The sequence below is a fragment of the Nelumbo nucifera genome, chromosome 6 (genome assembly GCF_055504915.1).
Source record: "Nelumbo nucifera cultivar China Antique chromosome 6, China Antique-T2T, whole genome shotgun sequence".
Lineage (NCBI taxonomy): Eukaryota > Viridiplantae > Streptophyta > Magnoliopsida > Proteales > Nelumbonaceae > Nelumbo > Nelumbo nucifera.
Window position 1 is genome coordinate 7207702 of NC_142654.1, and position 23893 is coordinate 7231594.

Here is a 23893-nt window from a genome sequence, read left to right on the forward strand (position 1 = left end):
TTGGCATACAAGACTTGGCCATATTGGATATAACAGGCTCAAAGTAAGCAAGAATCAAACACTCGGATGCGGTATATGATAACATTTATTGATAATTTCTCAAGGTACGTATGGGTGTACTTCTTAAAAGAAAACTCTGAAGCATTTTCAAAGTTTATAGAATTCAAAGAGAAGGTTGAAAAAGAAGTTGGAAATAAAATTAAATGCCTTCGCACTGATAATGGAGGAGAATACACATCAGAAGAATTCTCATATTATCTTAGGAAATATGGGATACGACGACAATTGACATGTCCAAATACTCCGCAACAGAATTGAGTAGCTGAGAGAAAGAATCGTCATTTAGTTGAAGTATATGCAGAAACATGTTGCATAGTAAAAGTGTGTCAGGACGATTTTGGGCAGAAGTCATGAAGACTACAACACATGTTATCAATCGACTACCACAAGCATCACTTGGCTTTCTCTCACTAGGAATCGTCGACCCACTGTAAGTTACTTTTGCGTATTTGGTTGCATATGTTATGTATTTGTGCCAAACCATCTACACAGCAAATTTGACAAAAAGGCTATTCAGTGTATATTCCTCAGCTATGATAGCGAAAGAAAAGGTTGGAGGTGCTATGATCCGAATACCAATCGTTGTTATACATCTCGAGATGTGGTATTCGATGAAGCTATGTCTTGGTGGTCATCTGAGAGAATTATACTATCTAATTTTGAAATTATGGAAGAGAATTTACAAGAGAAGATAAATGAGAAAGAAGATTTAAAACCCCAACCTAACTCATATGATACTCAAAAATCTCCAAGACCATAGAGCACTGATGTTCATGAGCAAAAGACAGCTGAAGATATTAAACCAAGTCAAATGGTGGAGCTAGAAGAACAACCAAGACAAGAATTACGAAGGTCAACTAGGATTAGACGCCCTAACCCTAAGTATATAGACGTCACACTCGCGGAAGAAGTCAGCAACTTAGAACCAATCGGTCATGAAAATGCATGTCAAGGTGAAAGATGGCAAAAGGCAAGAAAAGAGATTCAAGGCCTAAAGCAAAATGAAGACTTTGGATGACAACTAAAGAGAAGTCATTGCTGAAGGGGAGAAATGAGAAGTCAACAACTGAGTTCTTTAAGTCGGTTCTTGAACCGACTCAACCTTTTGGCTATAAAGGGTCCCACGTGGACCATTTGGAAACCAATTCTTTTGATAAACCGCCTCATGTAAGGCGGCATGCTCAAATATAAATAGGGGATCACCCCCTATGGTTGTATAAGTGCATGTGTGTAAAATCCGAGTTTAGAGAGCAGTAGCACTCTATAGCAAGTCCAAGTTAGTAAGGGTGCAGTGTAGTCTTTTGGTGAGTACCTTCCAACTAATGTTAGTAAATGTAATTTTAAGTTACAATAGTGCACGTGTGTGATACATTGTCTGCCTATCCTTGTATTTTGTATGCTTTGCATTAGTAATATGCATAGCTATTCCCAGTTATATACATTTGCTTCTCTTTGCTTTTCCTATGTGGGCCCACTTGTTTGTTGGGTTTCTACAGCTCTTGGGGTATTTGTCATGTTGGTGTCTCTCGTTAGATTCATTGCGCATGCTGCAGGGTCTTATGGCTTCTCTGTATTTACCTTTGCGTGATGTTCCTCTTCATTATTCTTCTTTTATGCTTCACGATCTTCGCTTTCGTGGTGATTAACAAGGGTGCGGGAAAGGTTTTGTCGGGTAAAGGGTATAAGGATTATAAATTGGGGAACTATTCAGATCGGTTGCAGAAGAGGGTTAACAACAACAAAAACTAGAAAAAAAAATAAAGAGTTGCTTGATGGATAGCCATGTTTGCAATAGTGGGATGCCACCGACACAGTTGAACAGTTTTATGCTTTGCACTTGTCATTGATTCAAGTGTGTAACATCATACCCTTGTTAGTATTGTTTTATTTATTCTTTCTATACTAATCTGAATGTGGGTACTTTTTTTTTTCAGATTTTGGTTTTGATGTTTCGTTTTCTGAGTATTAGCCATAATTTCTCAAAGAAGCAGAATCCGTTTTTATCTATATCTGCTTTGTTTTCTTCCTTTTTCTTTATCAACTTTGGGGATTTTGATCTTGAAACATTTTGGTAAATCCCCTCCCATTTTTGGATTTTCTACTTTTTTTTCTTCCTGTTTGATAGCATTATTCATTGAAACAGGCATTAGAGAAAATTTCCTTCAATTCTTAGTATAATTCATAGTTGGTTTGGGTATCTACTATCTATCACCACGACTGTATGATTGAATTTTCACTCTGGATTTATTAGAAAACTACTATTGAAACATGGATTTTTTTTGACTGATTGTTCAACATTGGGTTTGTAAAATGTTGGTTTTGTTATTTTTCTTGCTATTTCAATTTTGGTATCTCAATCTTTCCTGAGATCCCATTTAGATTAAAAGTTCAATTTTCTATATTTCACTTTGCCAGAAATCAGAATGTTGTTCTCCGTTTTCGAGTGACGGAGCACAGTTTTGATTTATAAGTTTTCTAGTTAAAAAATTGATATCCGCCGTTACTTCAAAATCTGATGCAGCCGTTGCTTGTTGTGATTGCAGTCGTGATGCTGCAAGCCTCCAACAGCATGATGCAATTTCCGGTAGAGAGGGCCGAGAGGCCAACTGTCTAGAACAAAACAAACACAACAAGCACCCTCACTGATTGCGCTGCTTGGGACAACGCCACTAGAGAGCTCTGCTTCAACTACTTCAATAGGGAGCTGATTACCTTCGAGCGGTGTGATCACCGGAACGAATGCCAATGCTGGAGAGGAGTCTGGATCTCCTGCCCACGAGAACTCTGCCCACGTTTAATGCGGGGGGATTCTGATCTAAGATGGAAGCGGAGAGAGAGGGTCGAGAATTGAAGATGGAGCTAACATCCGTCCCGTTATCTCCGTACTAGTTGAAGATGGAGCTCGTGTGGGAGGACAGGTGTCTCGGTTTGATTGTGTGGGGCGTTTGTGGGGCGCCCAATGGTGATTTGAACTCATCCCTGTTCCCCCTATTCTCTTCTCGCTCCCTCCTTGCCTCCGCTAGCTCTCTCTCTCGACCTATCACCGGTTGTGCCACCCTGCAACCTCCGACGCCCCTACAACCGGCGATCGAAGCCCATCGTTTCTGCCACCTCCTCTGCAAGGGTTTGCAGCAGATCTGAGTATTAAAAGATGTGCTTGGTTTGAAAACTCTCAAAGAGAGAGAGAGCGAAAGAGAATGGTACGAAGAGGAGGTTTTGGTTAGTTTCGACACAGCGTTCCAGCTTACAGCAATCTTTCGTTTGACAGAAGTATATAGTCTTTGTATCTTGATAATTCGATGTAGATTCTAAACTAAACTCGCCTTGTATTTTTAGTTTTGGGTTGTAGAGGTAGATCCTTGTTTTGTTAATTTAGTAGGTGTTAGTGTAGCTTGTTGAGTCCAGTTTACTTTTCCTACGTTACTCGTCCTTCTGGCTCTATTTTCAGTTGTTTTTGCTGTTAAAAGTTCTTTAGTAAAGGCGATTCTGAGAGTCCAGTTGTTGGTAGAGGCACTATGTTACTGAGTTCAACCCATCCAAAGGGGCACTAATTAAAGGTAACAAGAAGAAACTTGTCCTCAAAGAGCAGAGGAAGCTGCTATGGGCAATTGATCAAACTAGCGATCCCTCACTACAGCATTTTCGGAGGGATCAACAAGTAAACTTTCGTTACAGGAGTTTGTAGAAAAAAAAAATGGGGATAAAGTAAGGTTTAACTTCCCAAAGGGAACAAGCTAGCCCTCCCAAACAAGTTAGAGGAAGGAAAACCTTGTTTAACAGCAATATCAATTACTGGAAATTCATAGAATGCTTTCCAAGTCTAGAAAGGGCTTACAGCCGATAAGGGCAATTTTTTGCCCCCAATATCATTAAAGATAATATTTTTCATATAATAACCAAAATGGAAAACTTAAAAAAAAAAATCAAATTAAGGGCAATGGGCACTATTTGGTGCTTGCCCTCGGAAGGGAAAACGTGTTGATTAGTTTTTAAAAGGGATTTCATCGCCTAGAAGACAAAGGAATGGCATCACACAGGTAGCAATAAACAGGGTGCAAGAACAGCTGGATAGTAGCTGTTGAAAGCGAATTTATATTTAAATATCTTATGAAGGCATACAAATCTAGATGAGAGACATCAAATAGGTGTATAGTAAGACAATATTACTACTACTACCAAGAGATGAAATCAGCCTAAACCCAGCTAGAACCACGGTAACCCATAGCAGTATTCTGGCAGTCGTTGCAATACAAACGACAGCGAGCTACTGGATATACGATGCAAGTTTAGAGCATCTTTCATGGATGGAGATGGTTCCAACAGCACCAAAGAATGGGAAGTTGAGGGCTAAGACAAAGGGGTGAAAGATCGACGATTGGCCCTTGAAGAACACTGTGGGAATAAAGTTTCCATCTATGAAATTAGTCTAAACTCAACCGGAACCACTGTGACCCATAGCAAGATTCCAGCAGCTGTTGCAATACAAATGACTGAGAGTTGCTGGAAATACGATGCGAGTTTAGTGTATCTTTCACGGATGGAGATTGTTCTAACAGCACCAAAGAAGGTGAAGTTGAGGGCTAAGATAAAGGCGTGAAAGATCAACAATTGCCCCTTAAAGAACATTGTGGGAATAAAGTTTCCATTTATGATCTCTAATGGTAGTTAGGTGAGTGTCACTACTATTGCAAAAGTAATTTCAAATATGAGCTCTTCAGATGGAACTCGAGAGGCAATCGCTTTATACGTTTGATTATCTATCCCTTCATCGGGTTTCCTCGGGAAACATTCACTTTAGTGGCGAACAGTATATATAGACACTAAGCGATTAACAACTGATCGAGCATTTGTATATAGGCATAAGGCAAACTTCTTTTTGTGTTAAACAAAAAGATTTTTTTTTCCCCTCAAATCAAACCGTTGGATTGTATGATTTACAGATTGATCATGAGTTTCTTATGAGTCTGCTTGTGAAATCTCTTTGGGTTTTTTGTGAAAGTTCCATTCGGCATGAATACATAGGCACAGGAGGAATATAAGCAACGTGCCCAGAGCCCTTATTTGATATTTTTTCAAAAAAGCTATCATATTCTGATCATTATATAAAAAATATTATTTTTATTGATATTCGTATTAGGGGCAAAAAATTGCCCTAGAAAACCAAAGGATAAACCCTGTGAAAAGCAAAAAGAAAAAGAAATGGAGGAATAATTCATAGTGGTGACCCACGACATAAACATAGTAGTAAGAATGAGAGAAAACAATGCATGGATAATTGGGAGTGATTAAGCATGCAAAAAGAGGTGGGCTTGCATCTCAAAACTGAGATTGAACCCTTAAGGATAATTAAAACCATCAATGGTCGATTAATGATGAGTCAAAACTCAGTTTGAATACTTGCATATCAAATTAGAAATTTCTTGATAATTTTACAAGGAAGACAAAGGCTGATAAGATGGGTATTAATGAAGATTTGAGACAACCACCAAATCCCACCTAAAAGACCTTAATAGTTAACTCCATCAGTAATTAAGGGTTGTTAAATAAAACAGTGGGTGGTTAGGAAAAAACCATGAAGAATGTGTTATGGATGCATTCCTCGGAAAGACGTACCATCGCCATCGGCAGCAACATGAACTTGATCCATCGCCAAATTAGATTAGATCATCTTGCTTGTTCTTATCTTATTCTATTGCTCTTATCTTATCTTGTTAGTAAGTTATCAGATTAGGATTAGTTTATCTTGTTATCAGATTAGGATTAGTTTATCTTGTTATCAGATTAGGATTAGTTTGTCTTATTATTAGATTAGGATTAGCTTATCTTATCCTTAGCAAGATAGAATTGGAAGTCTCCCTATTCAGCAAGGAGACTCCCTAAGATTAGGACTCTTGTAATCTCCTATTTAAGGAGACACCATTATTGAATAAGGATATCGAATATTCAGTCAAGAAAGAAAGTAAAGGAGAGTTAGGTGATCTCTTGAACAAATCACCATTAGGGCACCTAGATAGGTCCATCAAGAGCAGGGGGGAATAAGGGAAAACAGAGAGTTTCCCCCGTAGACCGACCCGTGACGAGATCCTATTCGCGGGCCCATAACAGAATGATACTCGAGAGAAGAAGAGGTCCTAAATAAATAAACCCTACAAGACTCAAGGATTAAAAGGCTTCCAAAGTTTGGACTTAACAGGTGTTGGAAGTTGCAGCGGTGGCGCAACCATTGACAAGTCGAGATCGAGAGAGAGATAGAGTAGAGGTAGAGAGAGAGAGCGAGAAAAGGATAGGGGAATGGCGGTTGGGCGGGTTTTACATTTTAACAAGATCTAAAAAACTTTGGAGCCCAGACACCCGTTAAGTTTGCACAGCATTAGACTTCTTCATGGACTTGGCCGGTCTTTGCCTATATATCAACAGCGTACATTTAGGCCTGAGCCCGGCCCGACCATCGAGCTTAGGTTTTGAGCCCGAGCCCACCCTCATACAAAGCTTGACACCTGAGCCCAAGCCTAAGCCCGACTAAAAATTTGAAAACATATATTTTTTTATTCAGTAAAAAATATTTTATTTATATTAAAAGCCCTCAAAACTCAAAAATAATAAAAGATCTCACTATCACTTAAAAAAAAGAGAAACAAAGAAAAAATATTGCATGTATATTTTTTATTAAATAAAATATGTTTTTTTATTATATAATATATATTATTAAGTTGGGTTTGAGCTCGGGTTGGGCTTTTTTGAGAAAGCTCGAGCCTGCAGGCCTGAAATAATGTCCAAGCCCGACTTAGAATGGGCTGGGCTAGATCGGCCCATGAATAGGTCTAGACACTGTTAGTCTTAAAGTCCATACATGACGTGGTGTTCTCGCTAGCGGATGCAGAAAAATTTCTGCAATATGCCATGATTTTTTGCTATGTTCTGCAATTTTCTCTAGTTTTTTTTTTTTTGCAAATTTCCCATGGGTTTTGTAGTTTTTTTTGCAATTTTATACATTTTTTTCTTATTTTCTGTTGTTTTTGTTATTTTCCTGCAATTTTTGTGTTTTTATACAATTTACCTACATTTTTTTTTTTGCTTTTTTTACTATCAATCAAACAAGTTTTTAAAGTGCCAACTAGCTGATTGATAAAGTCTCTTATTGGTTATAGTGAGACTTGGGATTGAATCCCACCTGCACTTGGGTTGGGGGATGGGCTGCCCCCCGTTGTATAGCCCTTCAAAAGATACAAATAGGCCAATCTTGAAAAGAACGATTAAAAACCTCTATAAGCATGACTGCACAAGTGAATCTCTACCAAACCATCTATCAAAAAAAAAAAAAGAAAAAAAGAAAAAAAGATTACTACCAAACCAAACTACCTGTGTGCCAGTGGGCAATAAAAAAGGGGGGGTTTTGACCGTTCAGTCCACTTTTAAAATTTTCGTTCTATCATCTTAAGTGCTAACTCGGAATTGATGTTAATTCATGGGGGATATGAGTGTTATACGTAAAGATATTCATAAATTTGAATTATTGTAAGTTTGCAGTTCAAATCTGAATTCTGAGGTCTAAAAATCCCTAAAAAAACACTTGCTCTAAGGTTTCCTAACTCAAAATGACATAAGATGAAAAAGGGCCGGTCAATCTTGTTCGTCGCTTTCGAATTTGACTGTTGCTCCAATGTCCAATGACCAAAGAGCCCAGCCCCCTCTGTCGTCACGTTGTCACATGAGCCATGCAGAGAGAGAGGGAGCGTTATTTGCAACCAGCAAATAACATAAAACCTAGAGGCAATCCACGTAAGTACTTTTACATGCGCCAAACAATTCACGTAATGCACGTAATTACCGAAGTTTTCCTGGTTCCTGTTGTCGGATAGTCTCTCCATTCGGCAATGGATATGGACAAACATAAAACGATCAGAAATATTGAATTGCCTAAATTTCCCTCATTAAGTTATATAATGCTTAAAGGTTTGACCACGAGTCATATATATATATATATATATATATATAATTAGGTTGTGTTTGGATTGAAGGAAAAAGTAGGGAAACTTTTACAAGCCTTATACGGGTTTCTTTACTTTTCTCTTCCTTTTCTTACCTTTTCCTTTAAACCAAACATAGCCTTAGGAAAAACTTCCGATTAGTATCATGTACTTTGTAATTACTGTTAACTTGGTCTTTGAACTTTAAAATACAATAATTCAGTATTCAAACTTTTAAAACATGTCAATTCATTACTTATTGTTAATAGGCTGTTAACCAGTTATTAATCAGTCAATGTTTGAAAAAGACACAAATATTGACAAAAAGTTAATAATCCCAAATTCTTGCTTCTTTTATTTAAGAAGGGAACACATCTCATGGGCATTATAAACCCCAACTTTCTTAAATAAAAGAGGTAAAAACTGTTAATTTTTTATTTATGTTTGGATGGTTGATAAAAAAAATAGATAATACTTAAAAGGTATTTATGTCTTTTTCAAGGGCATTTAGCAATTGGTTAACAATTGGTTAATGATAGATAATGAATTAATATATTGTAAAAATTCAAATAATGAATTATCGCATTTTAAAATTTGAGGAGCAAAGTCACACTAAGTCCAAAGGAATAAAATGTTGAAAATATTTCTATTATCATTTTAAAATTTATAGTAATTTAATGACCCAGGTGGATTGTGAAAATTCGACCGTTTTTTAGTGGTTTCATTGCATGTCGGGTTTTAACCGATTTTACTAATTTTTCATAAATCGGAAAATCGAGGTATTAAAAAATTTACCGAGAAAAAAAATTGTTCGCAATGGTTATGGTGGATTTATGAAAATACACAATGGTTTATAGAAAAAATACAAATGAATAATGGAAAATAATAAAGGTTGTTATGGTTCGGGTATAATAAATGGAAAGAACAAGATCCATGAACGAGCCGTGGCATTTTGGTAAATTGACAAGGCATTACTATTCATTGAATATAGTATACGCAATCTTTGGAAAAACAAAACGTGAAATGTGGCAGTGCTTCCGTTCCCGGCAAAAAAACAGAGTCGAGTCGGAGTCTTGCAATCCCAAGAATTTCCTCCATGACCACCGCTACTCGATTGAAGGGCTTCGGCGCTGCCATTGTTGCGGTTGCCGGAGCTTATGGTGCATTGGGTTTCAGGGATCCAGTCCTGTCCGAGAATGATCGAGGGAATATCTACAGTATTCGTAGCAAGATCAACGACGTTAACGCTGTTGTCCCGTCGAGGGAAGTCCAAGAATCTGTTTTGATGGCCGCCAGTTCGGTCAATCCTCTCGATGTTCTTGTTGTCGGAGGTGGCGCCACCGGGTGTGGAGTCGCGCTAGATGCCGCGTCGAGGGGGCTCCACGTTGGGCTTGTCGAGAGAGAAGATTTTTCGTCGGGGACTTCCTCCAGGTCCACCAAGCTAATTCATGGTGGTATGTGAAGGCTCTTGGTCGCTTCTTTTTGATAGTCTTCTGGTTGTATTGTTTCTTTTCTAATTAAATATCTAGTCTTCTTTTAATGTGTTTGTTATTCTTACTGGTCGCTCATCTAAGTTTTTGATTCTGAAAAGGAAGGATGTCAAGATCATGGATAATAGTTTAATATATGAATTTCTATTCTACAGTGCCGTTGGCATTATTATTTGAATTAATTTTCTTCATCACCTTCTTCGTCTTGTCTTTTTATTATTTAGCAAGTTCTGATGTTTGTTAGTCTGCGATTTTGAATTTGATTTTAAGGGTAAGAAAAAACAAACTTTGGTTTTATTCTTTTCAATAAGACAATATGCATTGGTTGCTTTTACTTTACTTTTTTTTTTTTTTTGTAAAATTGTTCTTCTTCTGGTTTAGTTTATGCGCAGATATGAAAAGGTGGAAGACAGAATCTGCTAAAATGCGAAAAAAGTTCTTTTTTTTTTTACCTCTTTTGTATACTTCCCTTCCTTTTTTTTTATTATTTAGATACTGTAACTGGTCTAATGCATTTTTGTTAGAGAAAAAAGAAAACTAGTCGTCTTTAATTCTACGAGTATATTTTGTAGCAATTTTTTTAGTCCTGTTTATAACTATAGATATTAGTGACTGAAGAGCATAAGAATTAATAGCAAAAAACAAAGCATAGGAAATTGTTTAGCAATGATTTGATCAGTTTGCTGATTCAGAATTAAATGTCTTGGTCTTATTGGCGCAGAATCATTTGTTTTCTTTGGAAAATATAACCTTTTTAAACTTAGATTCATGAATCTAGGACACAAGGGGTGGGATACTATGGCTATTCATTGTACTCATTGGGTTTGTTATTGAATGACATTATGAAGACCTTGATGATATCATCTTACTATTATGTCCCTTTCTTTGCAAAATGCAGAAATAGTTAATCCCTCCTAATCATTTAAAATTTCTCTGTAAAGTTTGTAGTCCCATTTTCTTTATTTGTCTGGACTTTGGAGTTCATTGGGTCTTACAATTCAAGTTGTTGGTTCTTGGATGCTTTTGGTCCTAGTGCAAAATATTTATGCAAGACATTTATTTGTTTCATATTCATATTTCAGAAGCTCTCTACAACCTGTTTTGCAATTTCTCAAGAAGTGAGACTCTTCATTACAATGGTCAGACTCTGTTCTCTATCGGTTGGTAGGACCAATGTTAAACTTGCACCAAATATCAGACCATTGCATTGGCAGTTTGCAGCTTGTTCAACTGTCTGATTCTAATTGTTTAAACTTTGAAAACAAAAACCAGGAAAGAAAAAAAAAACTAGCAGAGAGATAAAAATAACAAAAGTAAATTTATAGACCTAACACAAACATTTATCTCTTGAACATTTCCAAACTGTTATATATAAACCAAATCAAGGGCAATGGTTCAGAAGCTGACCTTAATTTCGTAATCAGTGATGGTTAAAATAGTTCAGCTATCTGTTTGTCTGGTCCAGTGTTCAAGATACTGATGACTGAATAGGACTCCTTTCCTAGGGCCTATCCTTGTGTTTTCTTTATCTTTCACTTTTGTCCTTCCATTTTTCTTCTATTGTTAAATATCCATTAAAGTTGCTGCAACTGTAGTGCAAAATTTGGTCATTCCATATCTTTTTGAAAATTTCCAAAGGAACTTGTAAAAAAATAGATGCAACATGCCAACATCAGGGAAGGGAACCCAATTCTCTATGAACAAAACATTATTATGTACAGTTTAAGGTCAAAAAGTGCCCCTTTTTTGCCTTAGGATCTACGTCATCAGAAAAATGATCTACCTGCTCTGTACGATAGTGTGAACTCTAAGAGTTTGATTCGCATAAATCAATTTTGACTCAACTCAACCAGCCCTATCCTAAATACTTTGGGATGGATAAAAAATTTCATTCACTTCATATCTTTCTCAGACCATATCTTTCTTTAAAATGATATCTTTTCCACAATTTATGTTCTTCTTTTTATAGGTACCACAATTTATGCTCATGCATTGATATGAAAAGATCAATTTACATCAACATTGTCCTCACTTCCATCTCTTTAGAGTCTAGAGTCTGCTTCACATGTTAGGCCTTAGAAGGCCTTAAAGATTTTGTGCTTTTCATCTCTAACATCTCCTGTATGCTGGGAAATGCAGTAGGGCACCAGAATTGAAGTTCAAAAATCCGCTTTCTAAGTTGTTATACATGAGGTTGGGCCTGTTTGGGGTTCTCAATCTGAAGCGTAAACTTCTTAGCTGGTAACATACATTTTATATATATAGCTGTAATATCCACTAATCCAAACCTTTTATTGTCTTCTAGGGCATCCACTACTCACGCATGCCTTTCTTCCACCGTGCAGAAAACATCATTTATATCTCATGGAAACTTTTAAGAAATTCTGAAAAAGCAAGTACTTTATAAATAAATAAAAGACAACTGCATATCCAGCTTCAAGTTGATTTGATTCCCTCCTTCAGTGGGTTGGTGGCATTTTAGAGGTCAGGCAAGAAGTATCATGCTTAGTTGTTCAGGGCCAGTGGCTGAGGGAAATCCCTTGAGAGCTGAAGTGCTGAATTACTCACCCTCCTCCAGGGTTTATAGGCTGGACTGACCTGATTGTTGAAGGAGACTGGCAGGTAGTAATGATTGGCTATCTTCGAGGACAGAAGGTCCTTGGCTCCTTAGATACCTGATAAGGGAAAACAAAGGCTTTGGCATCCAAGATTTGCACAGCCTACCATATTTCTTCCTTATGAAGGGATGAATTGGCTATTGTGAACCATCCAACAAATATGGGGCCATTTGGATTGGCCACCTGTTCAATCCTCCAGCCAACACCACCACTGTACATCATATTTTATCAGTACTTTCCCAAGTCAAATTGGCTGTTTGAAATTTTAATATTCTAATATTAAATTGCCCAAAAAATGGACTTATTTTAGCCACATAGCAAAGGTTTTTGAGCTCGAATTTGTCCTATTAATAGATGGTAGCAAGAGGAATGTCTGGGCCCATTTTGAGCCCAAACAAGTTTTCACGTGGAAGATTCCTTGTATTTTAGCTTTCTTCACTAAATCAGAACATCAATAGCTTATCTCATCACGTGGAAGATTCCTTATAGTGAATTTTACTATAAGGTACTTCATGAATATTTCATCTCATGGAATTTGTTATGATACAAGTATTGGAAAATGATACCTAAAAATAATAAATAAAAGCAGAACTGCAGTGTTGCCTGGACTCAGATGCAGGAATTGAAATCTGAAGCATTTTCTGGAGTTTGAATTGGTAAGCCCAAAAAATGGGTTCTTAGACACACCCCAAATACATAATATTATACTTTTAGAATTTTTATTAAAATTTATAAACTATATAACCATGGCAACTTAAATAATTAAATTACAATTTACAATTGGCAATATTCCTAGCAAACAGGTTGTAGACTAGAAGTTGTAGTAAAGTAGCAAACTAAATGGAAATTGGTAAGCATTGAAACTTGTATGAAACTAATGCATTCCTTTCATCCAAAGTGTCATATTGATGGACCTTGAGCACTGATTGGGTCATCCGTGGGTGAGCCCTTCATGGGTGCATGGCTTCATGGTAGATCAGAAATGACAATATGGAATTATGGTATTTGAAATTTGGGCCTAATTGGAGGCTTGCATATCATCCAAAAATTCTTTTCTTTTTGCAAAACTCAATGGACATAAGTTACTGAGCAACAAGTGGCTAATAAGGTAGTTTCTTTTTTTTTTCCTTCCTGAAAATCAAGGGTGAAAATATATATTGGGCCGTGATTTTTCAAGCCAGTGGTTCCAATTTTCCATGCAGATGTCCCTTTGGCTGGTCCTTATGTGATTGAACTATTTATTGTGTATTCAGATCTAGTGTAGGGGCTGTAGGCTGTTTATGCAACTAGATGGATGCACCACTTGTTTTGGATTGTTGGACCACATAGGAGATTTATTCTTACTCCTTTTTATGCTAGTAATCTTGGGTTGCACATATGAAATGGATCTCATGTGTTATAGGAGATCAATTTGGCTTGGAAGGTTTGACCACTAAAATGGTGTCTCTAGATCCTCAAAAAATGATAATAATCATATGAGTAATGCATGCTTTCATGATTGCTTCTGGAAAAGGAAGGGCTCTTTTTATTAAACTAATGTTAATATGTTATCCTATTTATTAATAAAATAAGAAAAAGAGAAGTGTTATAATTTAAGAGGCAAGTCGAAATTCAGTTGCCTTACAAAACAGGGTCAGCATTTAGTAGCGTTGGAGCATTAGATACAAGCATGTTCATTGGGTCTATTTGCAGAAATTGTAGTGTCAACATACTTTCTAATTGAATAGTAGTAATCATAAGTTCCTGGACTAGGTTTACACCAAAAGCATGTGGACTCTTGCTTTATGATGTTAAAGACATTCAGGGCATTCTGGAATTCCACCTGATTGAAGCTTAAGTTTTACGTATAGACATCATTCTGTGACTATTTTTCTATATAATTTCTTTTGATGTTGTACAACTCCGTTTTGTATTTTTGGTTTATCAGTATGTGTTTTTGCTGATATAGATTTACTTTTTTTCTGGCATAGCTAGTTTCAGAATGTTAAGTAAGATTGGATTGGGTGGCTGATAATGCTTCACGACAGTGAAAGTAGCAATACGATGACCAAAAATCCTAGGAATTTACATTATCCAAATCATATATTTAGCTTGTTGGTGTAGTTCTTTGGAATGGGATTTGATTTTTTTATTCAGTACATATAGTTTGTTGAATTTTTATAGGGGTTCGCTATTTGGAGAAAGCTGTTTTTAACTTTGACTATGGGCAACTGAGGTTGGTTTTCCATGCACTCAAGGAACGTAAACAAGTTATTGAAAATGCTCCCCACTTGTGTCAAGCCTTGCCATGCATGACACCATGTTTTGACTGGTATGAAGTAGTGTACTATTGGATGGGGTTGAAACTATATGATCTGGTTGCAGCAAGACACCTTCTACATCTTTCTCGATATTACTCTGCACAAGAATCAATTGAACTCTTTCCAACTCTTGCCAGGAAGGGTAATGACAAAAGCTTGAAGGGTACAGTTGTGTACTATGATGGACAGATGAATGACTCCCGACTTAATGTTGGACTGGCATGCACTGCTGCATTGGCGGGTGCAGCAGTTCTTAACCATGCAGAAGTGATAGATTTTCTTAAGGATGATGTTACGGAACGGATAGTTGGTGTTCATATCCGAAACAAACTGACAGGTATCATGGTCATATTTTTACAAACACTATTATGAGCTACTGTAGTTTATTACTTTACATGTTGCAATAACTACTCCGTATTTTAAGCTTGTAAATTAAATGATAAATCAACTGAACTTATTTATGTAATCAATTCAAATTTTCTTCTTTTATTTTTATGAATGCACCATATAATGTGCACAAGGAGTTAAAGGATGTTATATTTGTCACCTATGAACTTTTTATAGGAAAAATATCATTGTTTTCTGAGTATCAACTAGTTGACCAGCTAATTATTTGAGGACCACGCTGACTGCTTCATTTAGGTGGTCGTTACTCATTATGTAGTCACTTGGGGTGATTAACCATTGACTAATCTATAATTTGTTAACTATAAAGTTTTCTCAAAGCTTTATCTCTTTAGGTTGAACTCTAATTATTTAAAATGCTATCATATGTGCTTTTATTTTGTTATATGTTTGCTAGTTGCTTTAAACATTTCTTATGGTATATAAATTGAAATAAGGCACATAATAAAGGAAGACTGTGAGTTCTTAAGTTTTCTTCCAATACGTAGTGTGCTGGTAAGGACTTGCCACAAATAAGGCAGCACATGGAATAGTCAAGGGTGCATTCTTTTTTTGAACAAAAAGGCTGGACCTCTCTATTTTAGACCAGCCAATCTTCCTATTTTATATTTGTTAAACAAAGATTGTAAATAAATGTTTTATTTTGATCTTTTATTACATATTTGCAATCTATATTTACTCCTATATGAGATTGCATCCATGCCTTGGATTTAGAACATATCTTTTCCTATGGTTGACTAATTTTATTAACCTAAAACAAGTCTAATTAAAATTATTCTATCCCCAATTCTTTTAACATTTACAATTTCATTTTTAAATCCTTATCTACTACTATTGCTACACAGTTTTCTACCATTCACTTCTTCCGTATACCATAATTTGTAGCTATCAATTTCTTTAGCATTTTTACCCTTTCATTTAGTTTTTTTGTAGGTATGCAGTATTAACCCTTCTCCTCTTCATAGTGTCTACTAATTCCATAGTTTTTCTTGTTAATGTTCCTATATTCCAAGTGGTTAAATGAAGTCATGTTTCTTAGACTAGCTTCTTTACCCACTCTTGTCCAGAATGATGTGGGAATCCTTGCCTATTTGACACCACAATCAGGCGTTGCTGAGGACCATTCTAACAAACCCTTTCCCGCTTAACACTGCACTCGGGTTAGAGTGCACCATGCCGTTTCTGGAGAAACCCTAGCATTTAGTGCCGGTTGCCAACCTAATGGAACCCTCCTTTATCCAAGCTTGGGATCAGCAATGTAAGACGAGTTCACATTGGCAGAGTTACTAGTTTTATTATCCAAGTGCCAATTATTCATTGCATTGACTAGGGAAGTCTAATTGACTACCCATGCCTCACCACATTAATAACAATGAAGGTTTAGATTGGTAAAGGTTAAATGTCAATGCGTCAAGGTGGTTGGGGAGAGAATTTGAACTTTGAAGAAGAGGATATTAGGCAAGCAACATTTTCTAAGAATAGATCTAAAGCCCTAGGTCCATTTGGTTTTACAATGGCTTTTTATCAGGATCAAGGTTCAAAATATCGTTACGTATCGGCCAGTATCGGCTGATACGTATCGTATTGTGGCCTTCCTGATATGCCCCTACAGGGGGTGTTTCGGGTTAGACCATGGTTCAAAGGGTAGTCGGGCCTTAAACTGACCCCTCTGAACCAAATTCGAAAAAAAAAATAAAAAAACACAAAAAAAACCAATAGAGGCCGATACGCCTTACCGGCTTATCAGCTTGTATCGATACTTTGAACCTTGATTAGGATTACCAGGAAGTGTTGAAAAAGGATCTTTATTAAGGTTTTTACGGAATTTGTAGAGAAGCACATAATTAGTCGTAGAGTAAATGCCACTTTTTAGCTCTCATTCTGAAGAAGACTGATTGATGCTAAGCACCCAAAGGATTATAGACAAATTAGTTTGGTGACCAACATTTATGAAATTCTAGATAAGGTATTATTGTCTTTGAGAATTAAGTCAATACTCCCATCTATAATTAGTCAATTTCAAGGGGCCTTTTTGGAGAGGAAGAGATTGTGGCATGTGGTGGTGTATCATGTTGGGTTCCGTTGGAAGCACCTTGGAAGGTTATCATAGTATTCTTTCTCAATTTCTCCAATTTATCAAGTATGATGTGCATTCAAGGAATTTTTTTTGTTTGTTTTTGGGAGATTATTTGGGTTGGTAATGTTGTTCTTAAGGCTCAATTTGGAAGGAGTACAAATACAAATATGTAGAGTACAAAACCTTGTATTTTGTGTTATTTTGTATGTATTTGCACTGTACATATTTGTATTCGTACTCTTTCCAAATCGAGCCTAAGGATCTTTACCCTTCTGTGTACTCTATTTCTTTGTATAAAAAAGGTTGTTTCCTCATTCCTTACACCTCTTTGTTTCTCCCATAGTTTTGAGTTGAGATTTTGGTTTTTGTAGAGGGTTGAGGGATGGGGAGTCTGCTTCAGTGATTGGGCTTTTGTCTTCTCTTGGTAATGTTTGTTTGGAATCCCCTAAACAAGACTGGTGTATTTGGTTCCCACACCCTAAGGGCTCCTTTTCTTGTGTTTTCTTTTTTAAGTCCCTATGTTAGTCTCTAAATCCTCTGTTTTTCCCTGCCAAGGAGGTGTGCAGGCCTGTCCCCCCTAAAATCAATACTTACTGCTAGGAAGCATTCTATGGGAAAGTAAACACTTTGGAAAATGTATAAAGCACCTTGAAAGTAAACACTTACTAATCTTTTGTCCTTTTGCTGCAACTATTTGGGATTGGTTCTTTTCTTTGTTTGGGTGCAGGTGGAATTTGCCAACAGAAGTAACATCAACCTTTTTTTTTGCCCAATAAAAGGGGAAGGGTAATGTGGTGGTGTACTAGAGCATAGGTGAATGGACCATTTTGAAAGAAAGAAATGCAAGAACCTTCCAAGTGGAGAGTAGAGAACAAGTTTGGGACTGTGTGATGACTAGGGTAATACATTGGCTAAAGACTTTGGACAATTTTCACCAATTCTCCTTTGATGATATTTGAAGGAATTGGTCGGTGGTGACAAACATCTCTTCCAAGGACACGATAAATTTGATCTGGACTCCTCCTAAAGGATACTTGAAGCTGAAGTCTGATGGGAGTAATTAGGGCAACCCAAGTTCCTTTGGCACTGGAGGGCTTCTTAGAGATAAGGATGGTGATGTTATGGCCTTATTGTCGGGTCCTGTGGGAGTAGGAGACTCAATAAGGGCTGAATTATTCGCTGCCTTACAAGGAACCCAGATTGCAAATGAATTAAGTGTGGAGAATTTGGTGATTGAAGGTGATTCTAAGGTGGTCAGTGGTGGTGGGTTGGTTGAAGGATCTGGTGTTTATTTCTTGGTGCTACAGGGATGAAATCGAGAAATTCAAGTGGTTAGCAAGAAATATGAATTTGAGATTACAATGGGTGGGGAGATCAGATAATACTATGTCTGATTACTTAGCCAAGCAAGGGGCAAACAGGGATCAATTGTAATGGGCTCAATTGTGATTTGTTTTTTTTTCCAGCTGTGCTATGTTTTTCCAGTTAGTTTAGTTTCCTGGTTAGGAGAGGTCGCAGTTCACACCTCTCCAAGGGCTGCTTGTGATACTTGTTTTTCTTGATATTAATAATATCCTCTTTTTATCTATCAGGAAAAAAAACAATGAAAAATATATTGCTCACAATGGTACAATGGTACAGTAATATACCTATCTTGGGGATACTGATATTATGATTTATGATCTTTGCTTTTGTTATTTTTTCAATTCTCTTGGCCACTGTTTGCTTTATTTTCATCCATGATGTTCCTCCAACCCCTTACTCATCCCCCCCCCTTCTTGAAACCAAAATAATGGTGCATGAAATATGTTGTATTTGGAGCATTCTGGCTGCTCCAGATAGAGTTTGAAGTCACCATGTCCAGAGGTTCCAAGTTGATCTACCTTTTTAAGATCATATGGAATGGAGTCTGCATGGGATATCAGTAAGTTTTTGCATATTACAGGATAGGAATACACATTCTTTTCAATTATTTAAATCTCTGGTAAATTATGGATTTCAGCAAATGAAACTGAGGTCTGACCTGCTCTGTACATTGCAAACTCAAGTAATACTACGTTGCAACTTGCAATTTTCCTTCCTATATAGCAAGTCTGTGTGTAGCTAGATCACTAAAATGCTTTGTTTTACTTGTTATGTTTCTTACGATCTGTCCAAGTTCATCAGGCAAGGAGTTTGATACATATGCAAAAGTTGTTGTTAATGCCGCTGGGCCATTTTGTGACTCTGTGAGGAAGCTCGCAGACAAGGGTGCACAGTCCATGATCTGTCCTAGCAGTGGGGTTCACATTGTTCTTCCTGATTATTATTCTCCAGAAGGAATGGGCTTAATTGTTCCAAAAACCAAGGATGGCCGTGTTGTTTTCATGCTGCCATGGTTGGGAAGAACAATTGCAGGAACAACAGATTCTAGCACTACAATTACAATGCTTCCAGAACCACGTGAAAGTGAGATACAATTCATACTGGATGCCATCTGTGATTACCTTAATGTTAAGGTTTGAGTCTCATGCTAGCTATATCCTTTTGCCTATAAGAGTATTTTATGTCATAAAACAGAAATTTGCATTCCTCCATAGCTAGGACAGATCATGGTGCACCCTTTTCTGTTATTCTATCCAGTATGATGGATGACCATAACCATTCCTTTAAATATGGCACTATTGTTATTTTTGCACTCTAATTTTGGTTTTGGTAATAAAACTTCAAGCTTTTATTGAATTTATTAATATTTAGTTTAATTTATTCTGTTGCAAGCTTCTTCCTGGAGCTCTTAGTATTGCTGCTTTCTTTCCCATCCTAGAGCATAGTTGTCTGGCAGGAAACTGTTTTAAAGCATCTATCTATTTTGTCTTCTAAAAGGCATCCATCTAGTTTCCATTACCCATGTGTACCTCAGCCAAGGTATAACAATCCTTATCTTGAAACCTTCCTCTGCCAGGAACTTATCTTTTCTTTCTAGTTTTCCTTGTAGCAATTCCTTGCCTATCTGTTGTTGTATCAATCTCTGACTATCCCTTGTGACTGCAATGTTGAATTGTTCGATACATGTTGATACTTGTAAACCATGCAATCCCAGGCTTAGCAATGTTATTGAAAATGTGAAATGTATTTACATTAGAAAATGCTTGATTAGTAACTCGATCATTGTAGCTTCCAATTTTGTCCATTTGTCCCCCACTCATGAAAAAAATTATTCTAACATGATTTTCTCCTATTATCTATATTCAGGTACGCCGCACAGATGTTCTCTCTGCTTGGAGTGGTATTCGACCATTAGCGATGGACCCTTCAGCAAAGAACACTGAGAGCATTTCTAGGGATCATGTTGTGTGTGAAGATTACCCTGGATTAATCACAATTACAGGTGGAAAATGGACTACATACAGAAGGTAATTTTCATTTGGATAGAATGTTTATTTTTCCCTAGAATTCTGGGTGGATGTCTTTCATTTTGAGCAAATTTCCACAACATGGGGAGACTTTTTTGCTTGAGGCTTGGCCCATTGTGTTTAACCGGAATTACTGTTCAACACTAGAAATATCACCAGAGATTGTATTGCTTGAAAATGGAAAGTATTTCTGTAAGTTAATAAAAGTAAATCATTAGATTGAATTTGCATTTTTCTTTCTTCCTTCAGTTCAAGTCAGTATTTAGGTCCATTAACTCAGCACATGTATGTACCTTTTTCAATCCTTTTGGTATTGTACTTACTAAAACCAATTCCAGCATGGCAGAAGATGCGGTCAATGCAGCTATAAAATCTGGCAAATTGAGCCCAACCAATGGCTGTTTGACTAACCACCTGCGAATTGTTGGGGGAGATGGTTGGGATCCTGCTTCATTTACAGTGCTTGCTCAACAATATGTTCGAATGAAGAAAGCAAATAATGGTGAGGTTGTTCCAGGGGTAATGGACAGTGCTGCAGCCAAACATTTATCTCATGCTTATGGAACTTTAGCTGAACGAGTGGCTGCCATAGCTCAGGTTTGATTTTTCTCTAAGCTTTGTTCTTTTTATTGTTAGTTGCAGAACAAAATTTTACAGATTTCCTTTGTGACTTATTTGGGCAAAAAGTGATTGATTCTGTTATCATGACTTCCATTGTATATCATGGGTTTTGATAAAGTGAGTAAATATTTTAAACTATCATTATCATGGTTTTCCAACCATCATTCACCCAGATAGTCAGACCTTCAGCCTGGAAACCATCCAGGCAACTGGTTCTGTTTCACCCCTGAACCGTTCCTTTGCCAAAAGCCGTTGGCTGGTCAGTAACCTGCTGATCCGGACAATGAACCACTGACCCGGAATCCGGTGGCTAAAGTGGTTCTGGTTCCGGGTCGGTTTTTAAAACATTGATGATTATAATTTAAAAGTTCTGGTCAGTCAAATCCAGCCCTAGGCAGGTCATTCAATGCAAAATAGTCTGGGAACTTCAAATAACAAAAACAAAGGAAGAAATTAAAGCAGGTAATTATTGTATGATATTATTAAGTTATCTATCTCCAAGATAACGATTCACCTACGCTAAAAGATTGATTTTTTTTCTAATGGGTTAAACAATGGGTGTTTCATCTACAGATTTTCCTGGATCTAACACTTACTAATGATGGATTATGGTCTCATAAATCTTAATAAATAGAGCAATTTAGAAATATAATAATTCCATGGCCTAGATTTGTAAATCCAATTTTCTCATTTGACTTTCTAGAATGAAAATCTTGGGAAGCGGCTTGCCCATGGATATCCTTTTTTGGAAGCCGAGGTTGCATACTGTGCCCGGCATGAGTACTGTGAGTCTGCTGTTGATTTTGTTTCTAGGAGATCTAGGCTTGCATTTCTGGACACTGATGCAGCAGGTAGAGCATTGCCACGCATAATTCAAATACTGGCCACTGAACACAAATGGAACGAATCAAGGCAGAAGGAAGAGTTACATAAAGCAGAAGTTTTCTTGGAAACTTTTAAGTCATCTAAAAATGCTCACTTCCTCGATGGTAAGCATACAGGTATGTAATAGTTATGCTTTTCATATTAGTTTGAATAGTTCTTTTCCCAATTTCTATAATCTCACAGGTTTGTTGTCACTGAATTTGGCAGGGTTAGGGTTATGATTTTGGAAAATAATGTGTTTCTAGAAGGCTTAGTTTTGGATCTCCATGATCGATTTCCTTGCACAAGTGGTTGTAAGAGAAATCTCCCAAACTCTTCTTGCGAGGAAGTTATAGTTTGTTTTTATTTACCATGTTAATCAAACTTGATTCAGTGGTTTGGCACCACCACTGCACTTCACATATTTTCACAATTTTCCCATCTCTGAAGAGGCTTTTGATTCTTTTGAATTTGTAAATTCTATACCATGTTTTAAGTTATTTCCCCCGTCTGTGGGCTTCAGTGTCTTGTGTAATTAATATCTTTATGTGCCACTGATTCTCATTTTTTCCTTTTATTTTGTGGCTAATTTTGGCTGGGTGGTTATATTTTGATGTTGCAAATGGCCTATCAAAAAAAAAAAAAAGGTTGCAATGGCACAATGGGTAAACAACTGCATCCTCATATATTCCAAGTCTATATATTTTTCATTTTCTTCCACATTGATGTTTTAAATATGTTGTGGCTGTTGCTATCTAATCTAACATGTTTCTTAGTTTAAGACACGACCATAAGTTTCCCTCCGTTGCAACTTGGGTGATCAGGGCTCGAAAACAACCTCTCTGTTGTGCACAGGGGTAAAGCAGCATACATCTGCTTCTCTCCAGATCCTGCATTGGCGGGAGCTTTGTGCATTGGGCTGCTTTTTTATAAGGATTTGATGATTCCGGATCTCCTGGCCACGCCTGCACACAATACACCACCCCCTGTGAATTGGGAACATCTCTCTCTGCATAAGATGAGATGTTCTCCATGTGTGGCTGTGATAAACGTGGGCAGGGTTCTCGTTGGCAGGAGAGCCGGGCTCGGATTTGATCGATGCCAAAGATAGCTTGTTTTCAAGCCGCTCTTCACAACTCTGACTACCTATTTCATAAAATATTTGTCCCAGTCTGGAGTTGAGACGGGGTCTGCTCCTCATACTTGAGCGCCTCATATGCACATTCACCGTGCATTGGAAACATCTCTCGTGAAGAATAACTTAAGAGTACGGGAGATGTTCCCAATGCATGTGTGTGTGAGGCGAGTTTGAGGCGCCCTCTGTGAGAAGCAGATCCGGTCTCAGTTTGATCCAGCTTTATAAACACTTGACCTAAGCCAAGATTCAACTGCTTCAGCCTGGTGCTTAGATAATGGGATTCTTTCTAATTTTTTTCCCTTCCTGGTACTAGTCCCGATTCAGCTCTAAATGCTTTATCTGGGCTATCAAGTTCGAGCTATAGCTAAAGCATTGAGGAATGAGGACACAACATATCCAAAATGAAGGGCATCCCAAAGGGGGTGTCAAAGTGTGGTGTGTTTGAAACTCTACACCTCTATCAGATGTTCTACATTGTGGCATTGATGTATTGTTAGCAAAATTTGGCTTCATGTTAAATCCAGATCTCATAAGTATATTTATCTTCACGTTCAACCAATCACGTATTTTGCTATATGGTGAGACTCTAGATGGATTTTATTTTAAGACATTTCAATCATTTATTACATTACATATAGGGGTTGGGGGTGTGAAGTTCAGATCCTATCCTCACAGAACGTGCCTCACACCAACCTAACAACACGTTTCAGCTGTGCATTTGGAACATCTCCGTAATTGTAAGATTTTATTCATAGGAAGATGTTCTCAATGCACACCAACCTCAATGAATGGACTAGCAAGACATTGAATTGGACCAATCCAGACTTAATGGTCTATTTATTGGATTGGATTGGGCCTGGTTCATCCATAATGAATTTATATTGGATTGGGTTGGATTGAGCCAATATCTAGTCCATTGATAGAAGATAAGAATATAGGTATCAATGGACCAGATTTGGAT

The 23893-nt window shown here is 37.2% G+C and overlaps 1 protein-coding gene across 3 annotated transcripts; it reads left to right on the top strand.

Moving 5' to 3' along the window:
• Positions 1-9036: 9036 nt before the first annotated feature.
• LOC104604515 (glycerol-3-phosphate dehydrogenase SDP6, mitochondrial) lies at positions 9037-22360 on the top strand. 3 transcript variants are annotated; one of them, XM_010268889.3, is made up of 8 exons: positions 9037-9481; positions 10600-10656; positions 14299-14772; positions 19084-19415; positions 20149-20309; positions 20648-20906; positions 21634-21931; positions 22023-22360. In XM_010268889.3, exons 1-8 carry the CDS (start codon positions 9124-9126, stop codon positions 22034-22036), a joined length of 1953 nt encoding a protein of 650 aa, XP_010267191.1. In that variant the 5' UTR covers positions 9037-9123; the 3' UTR covers positions 22037-22360. The 3 variants fall into 3 exon arrangements, with proteins under 3 accessions (XP_010267191.1, XP_010267192.1, XP_088745838.1); XM_010268890.3 differs by lacking the exon at positions 10600-10656 and having other exon boundaries at positions 9038-9481; XM_088889712.1 differs by lacking the exons at positions 10600-10656; positions 22023-22360 and having other exon boundaries at positions 9038-9481; positions 21634-21939.
• The last annotated feature ends 1533 nt before the right edge of the window (positions 22361-23893 follow it).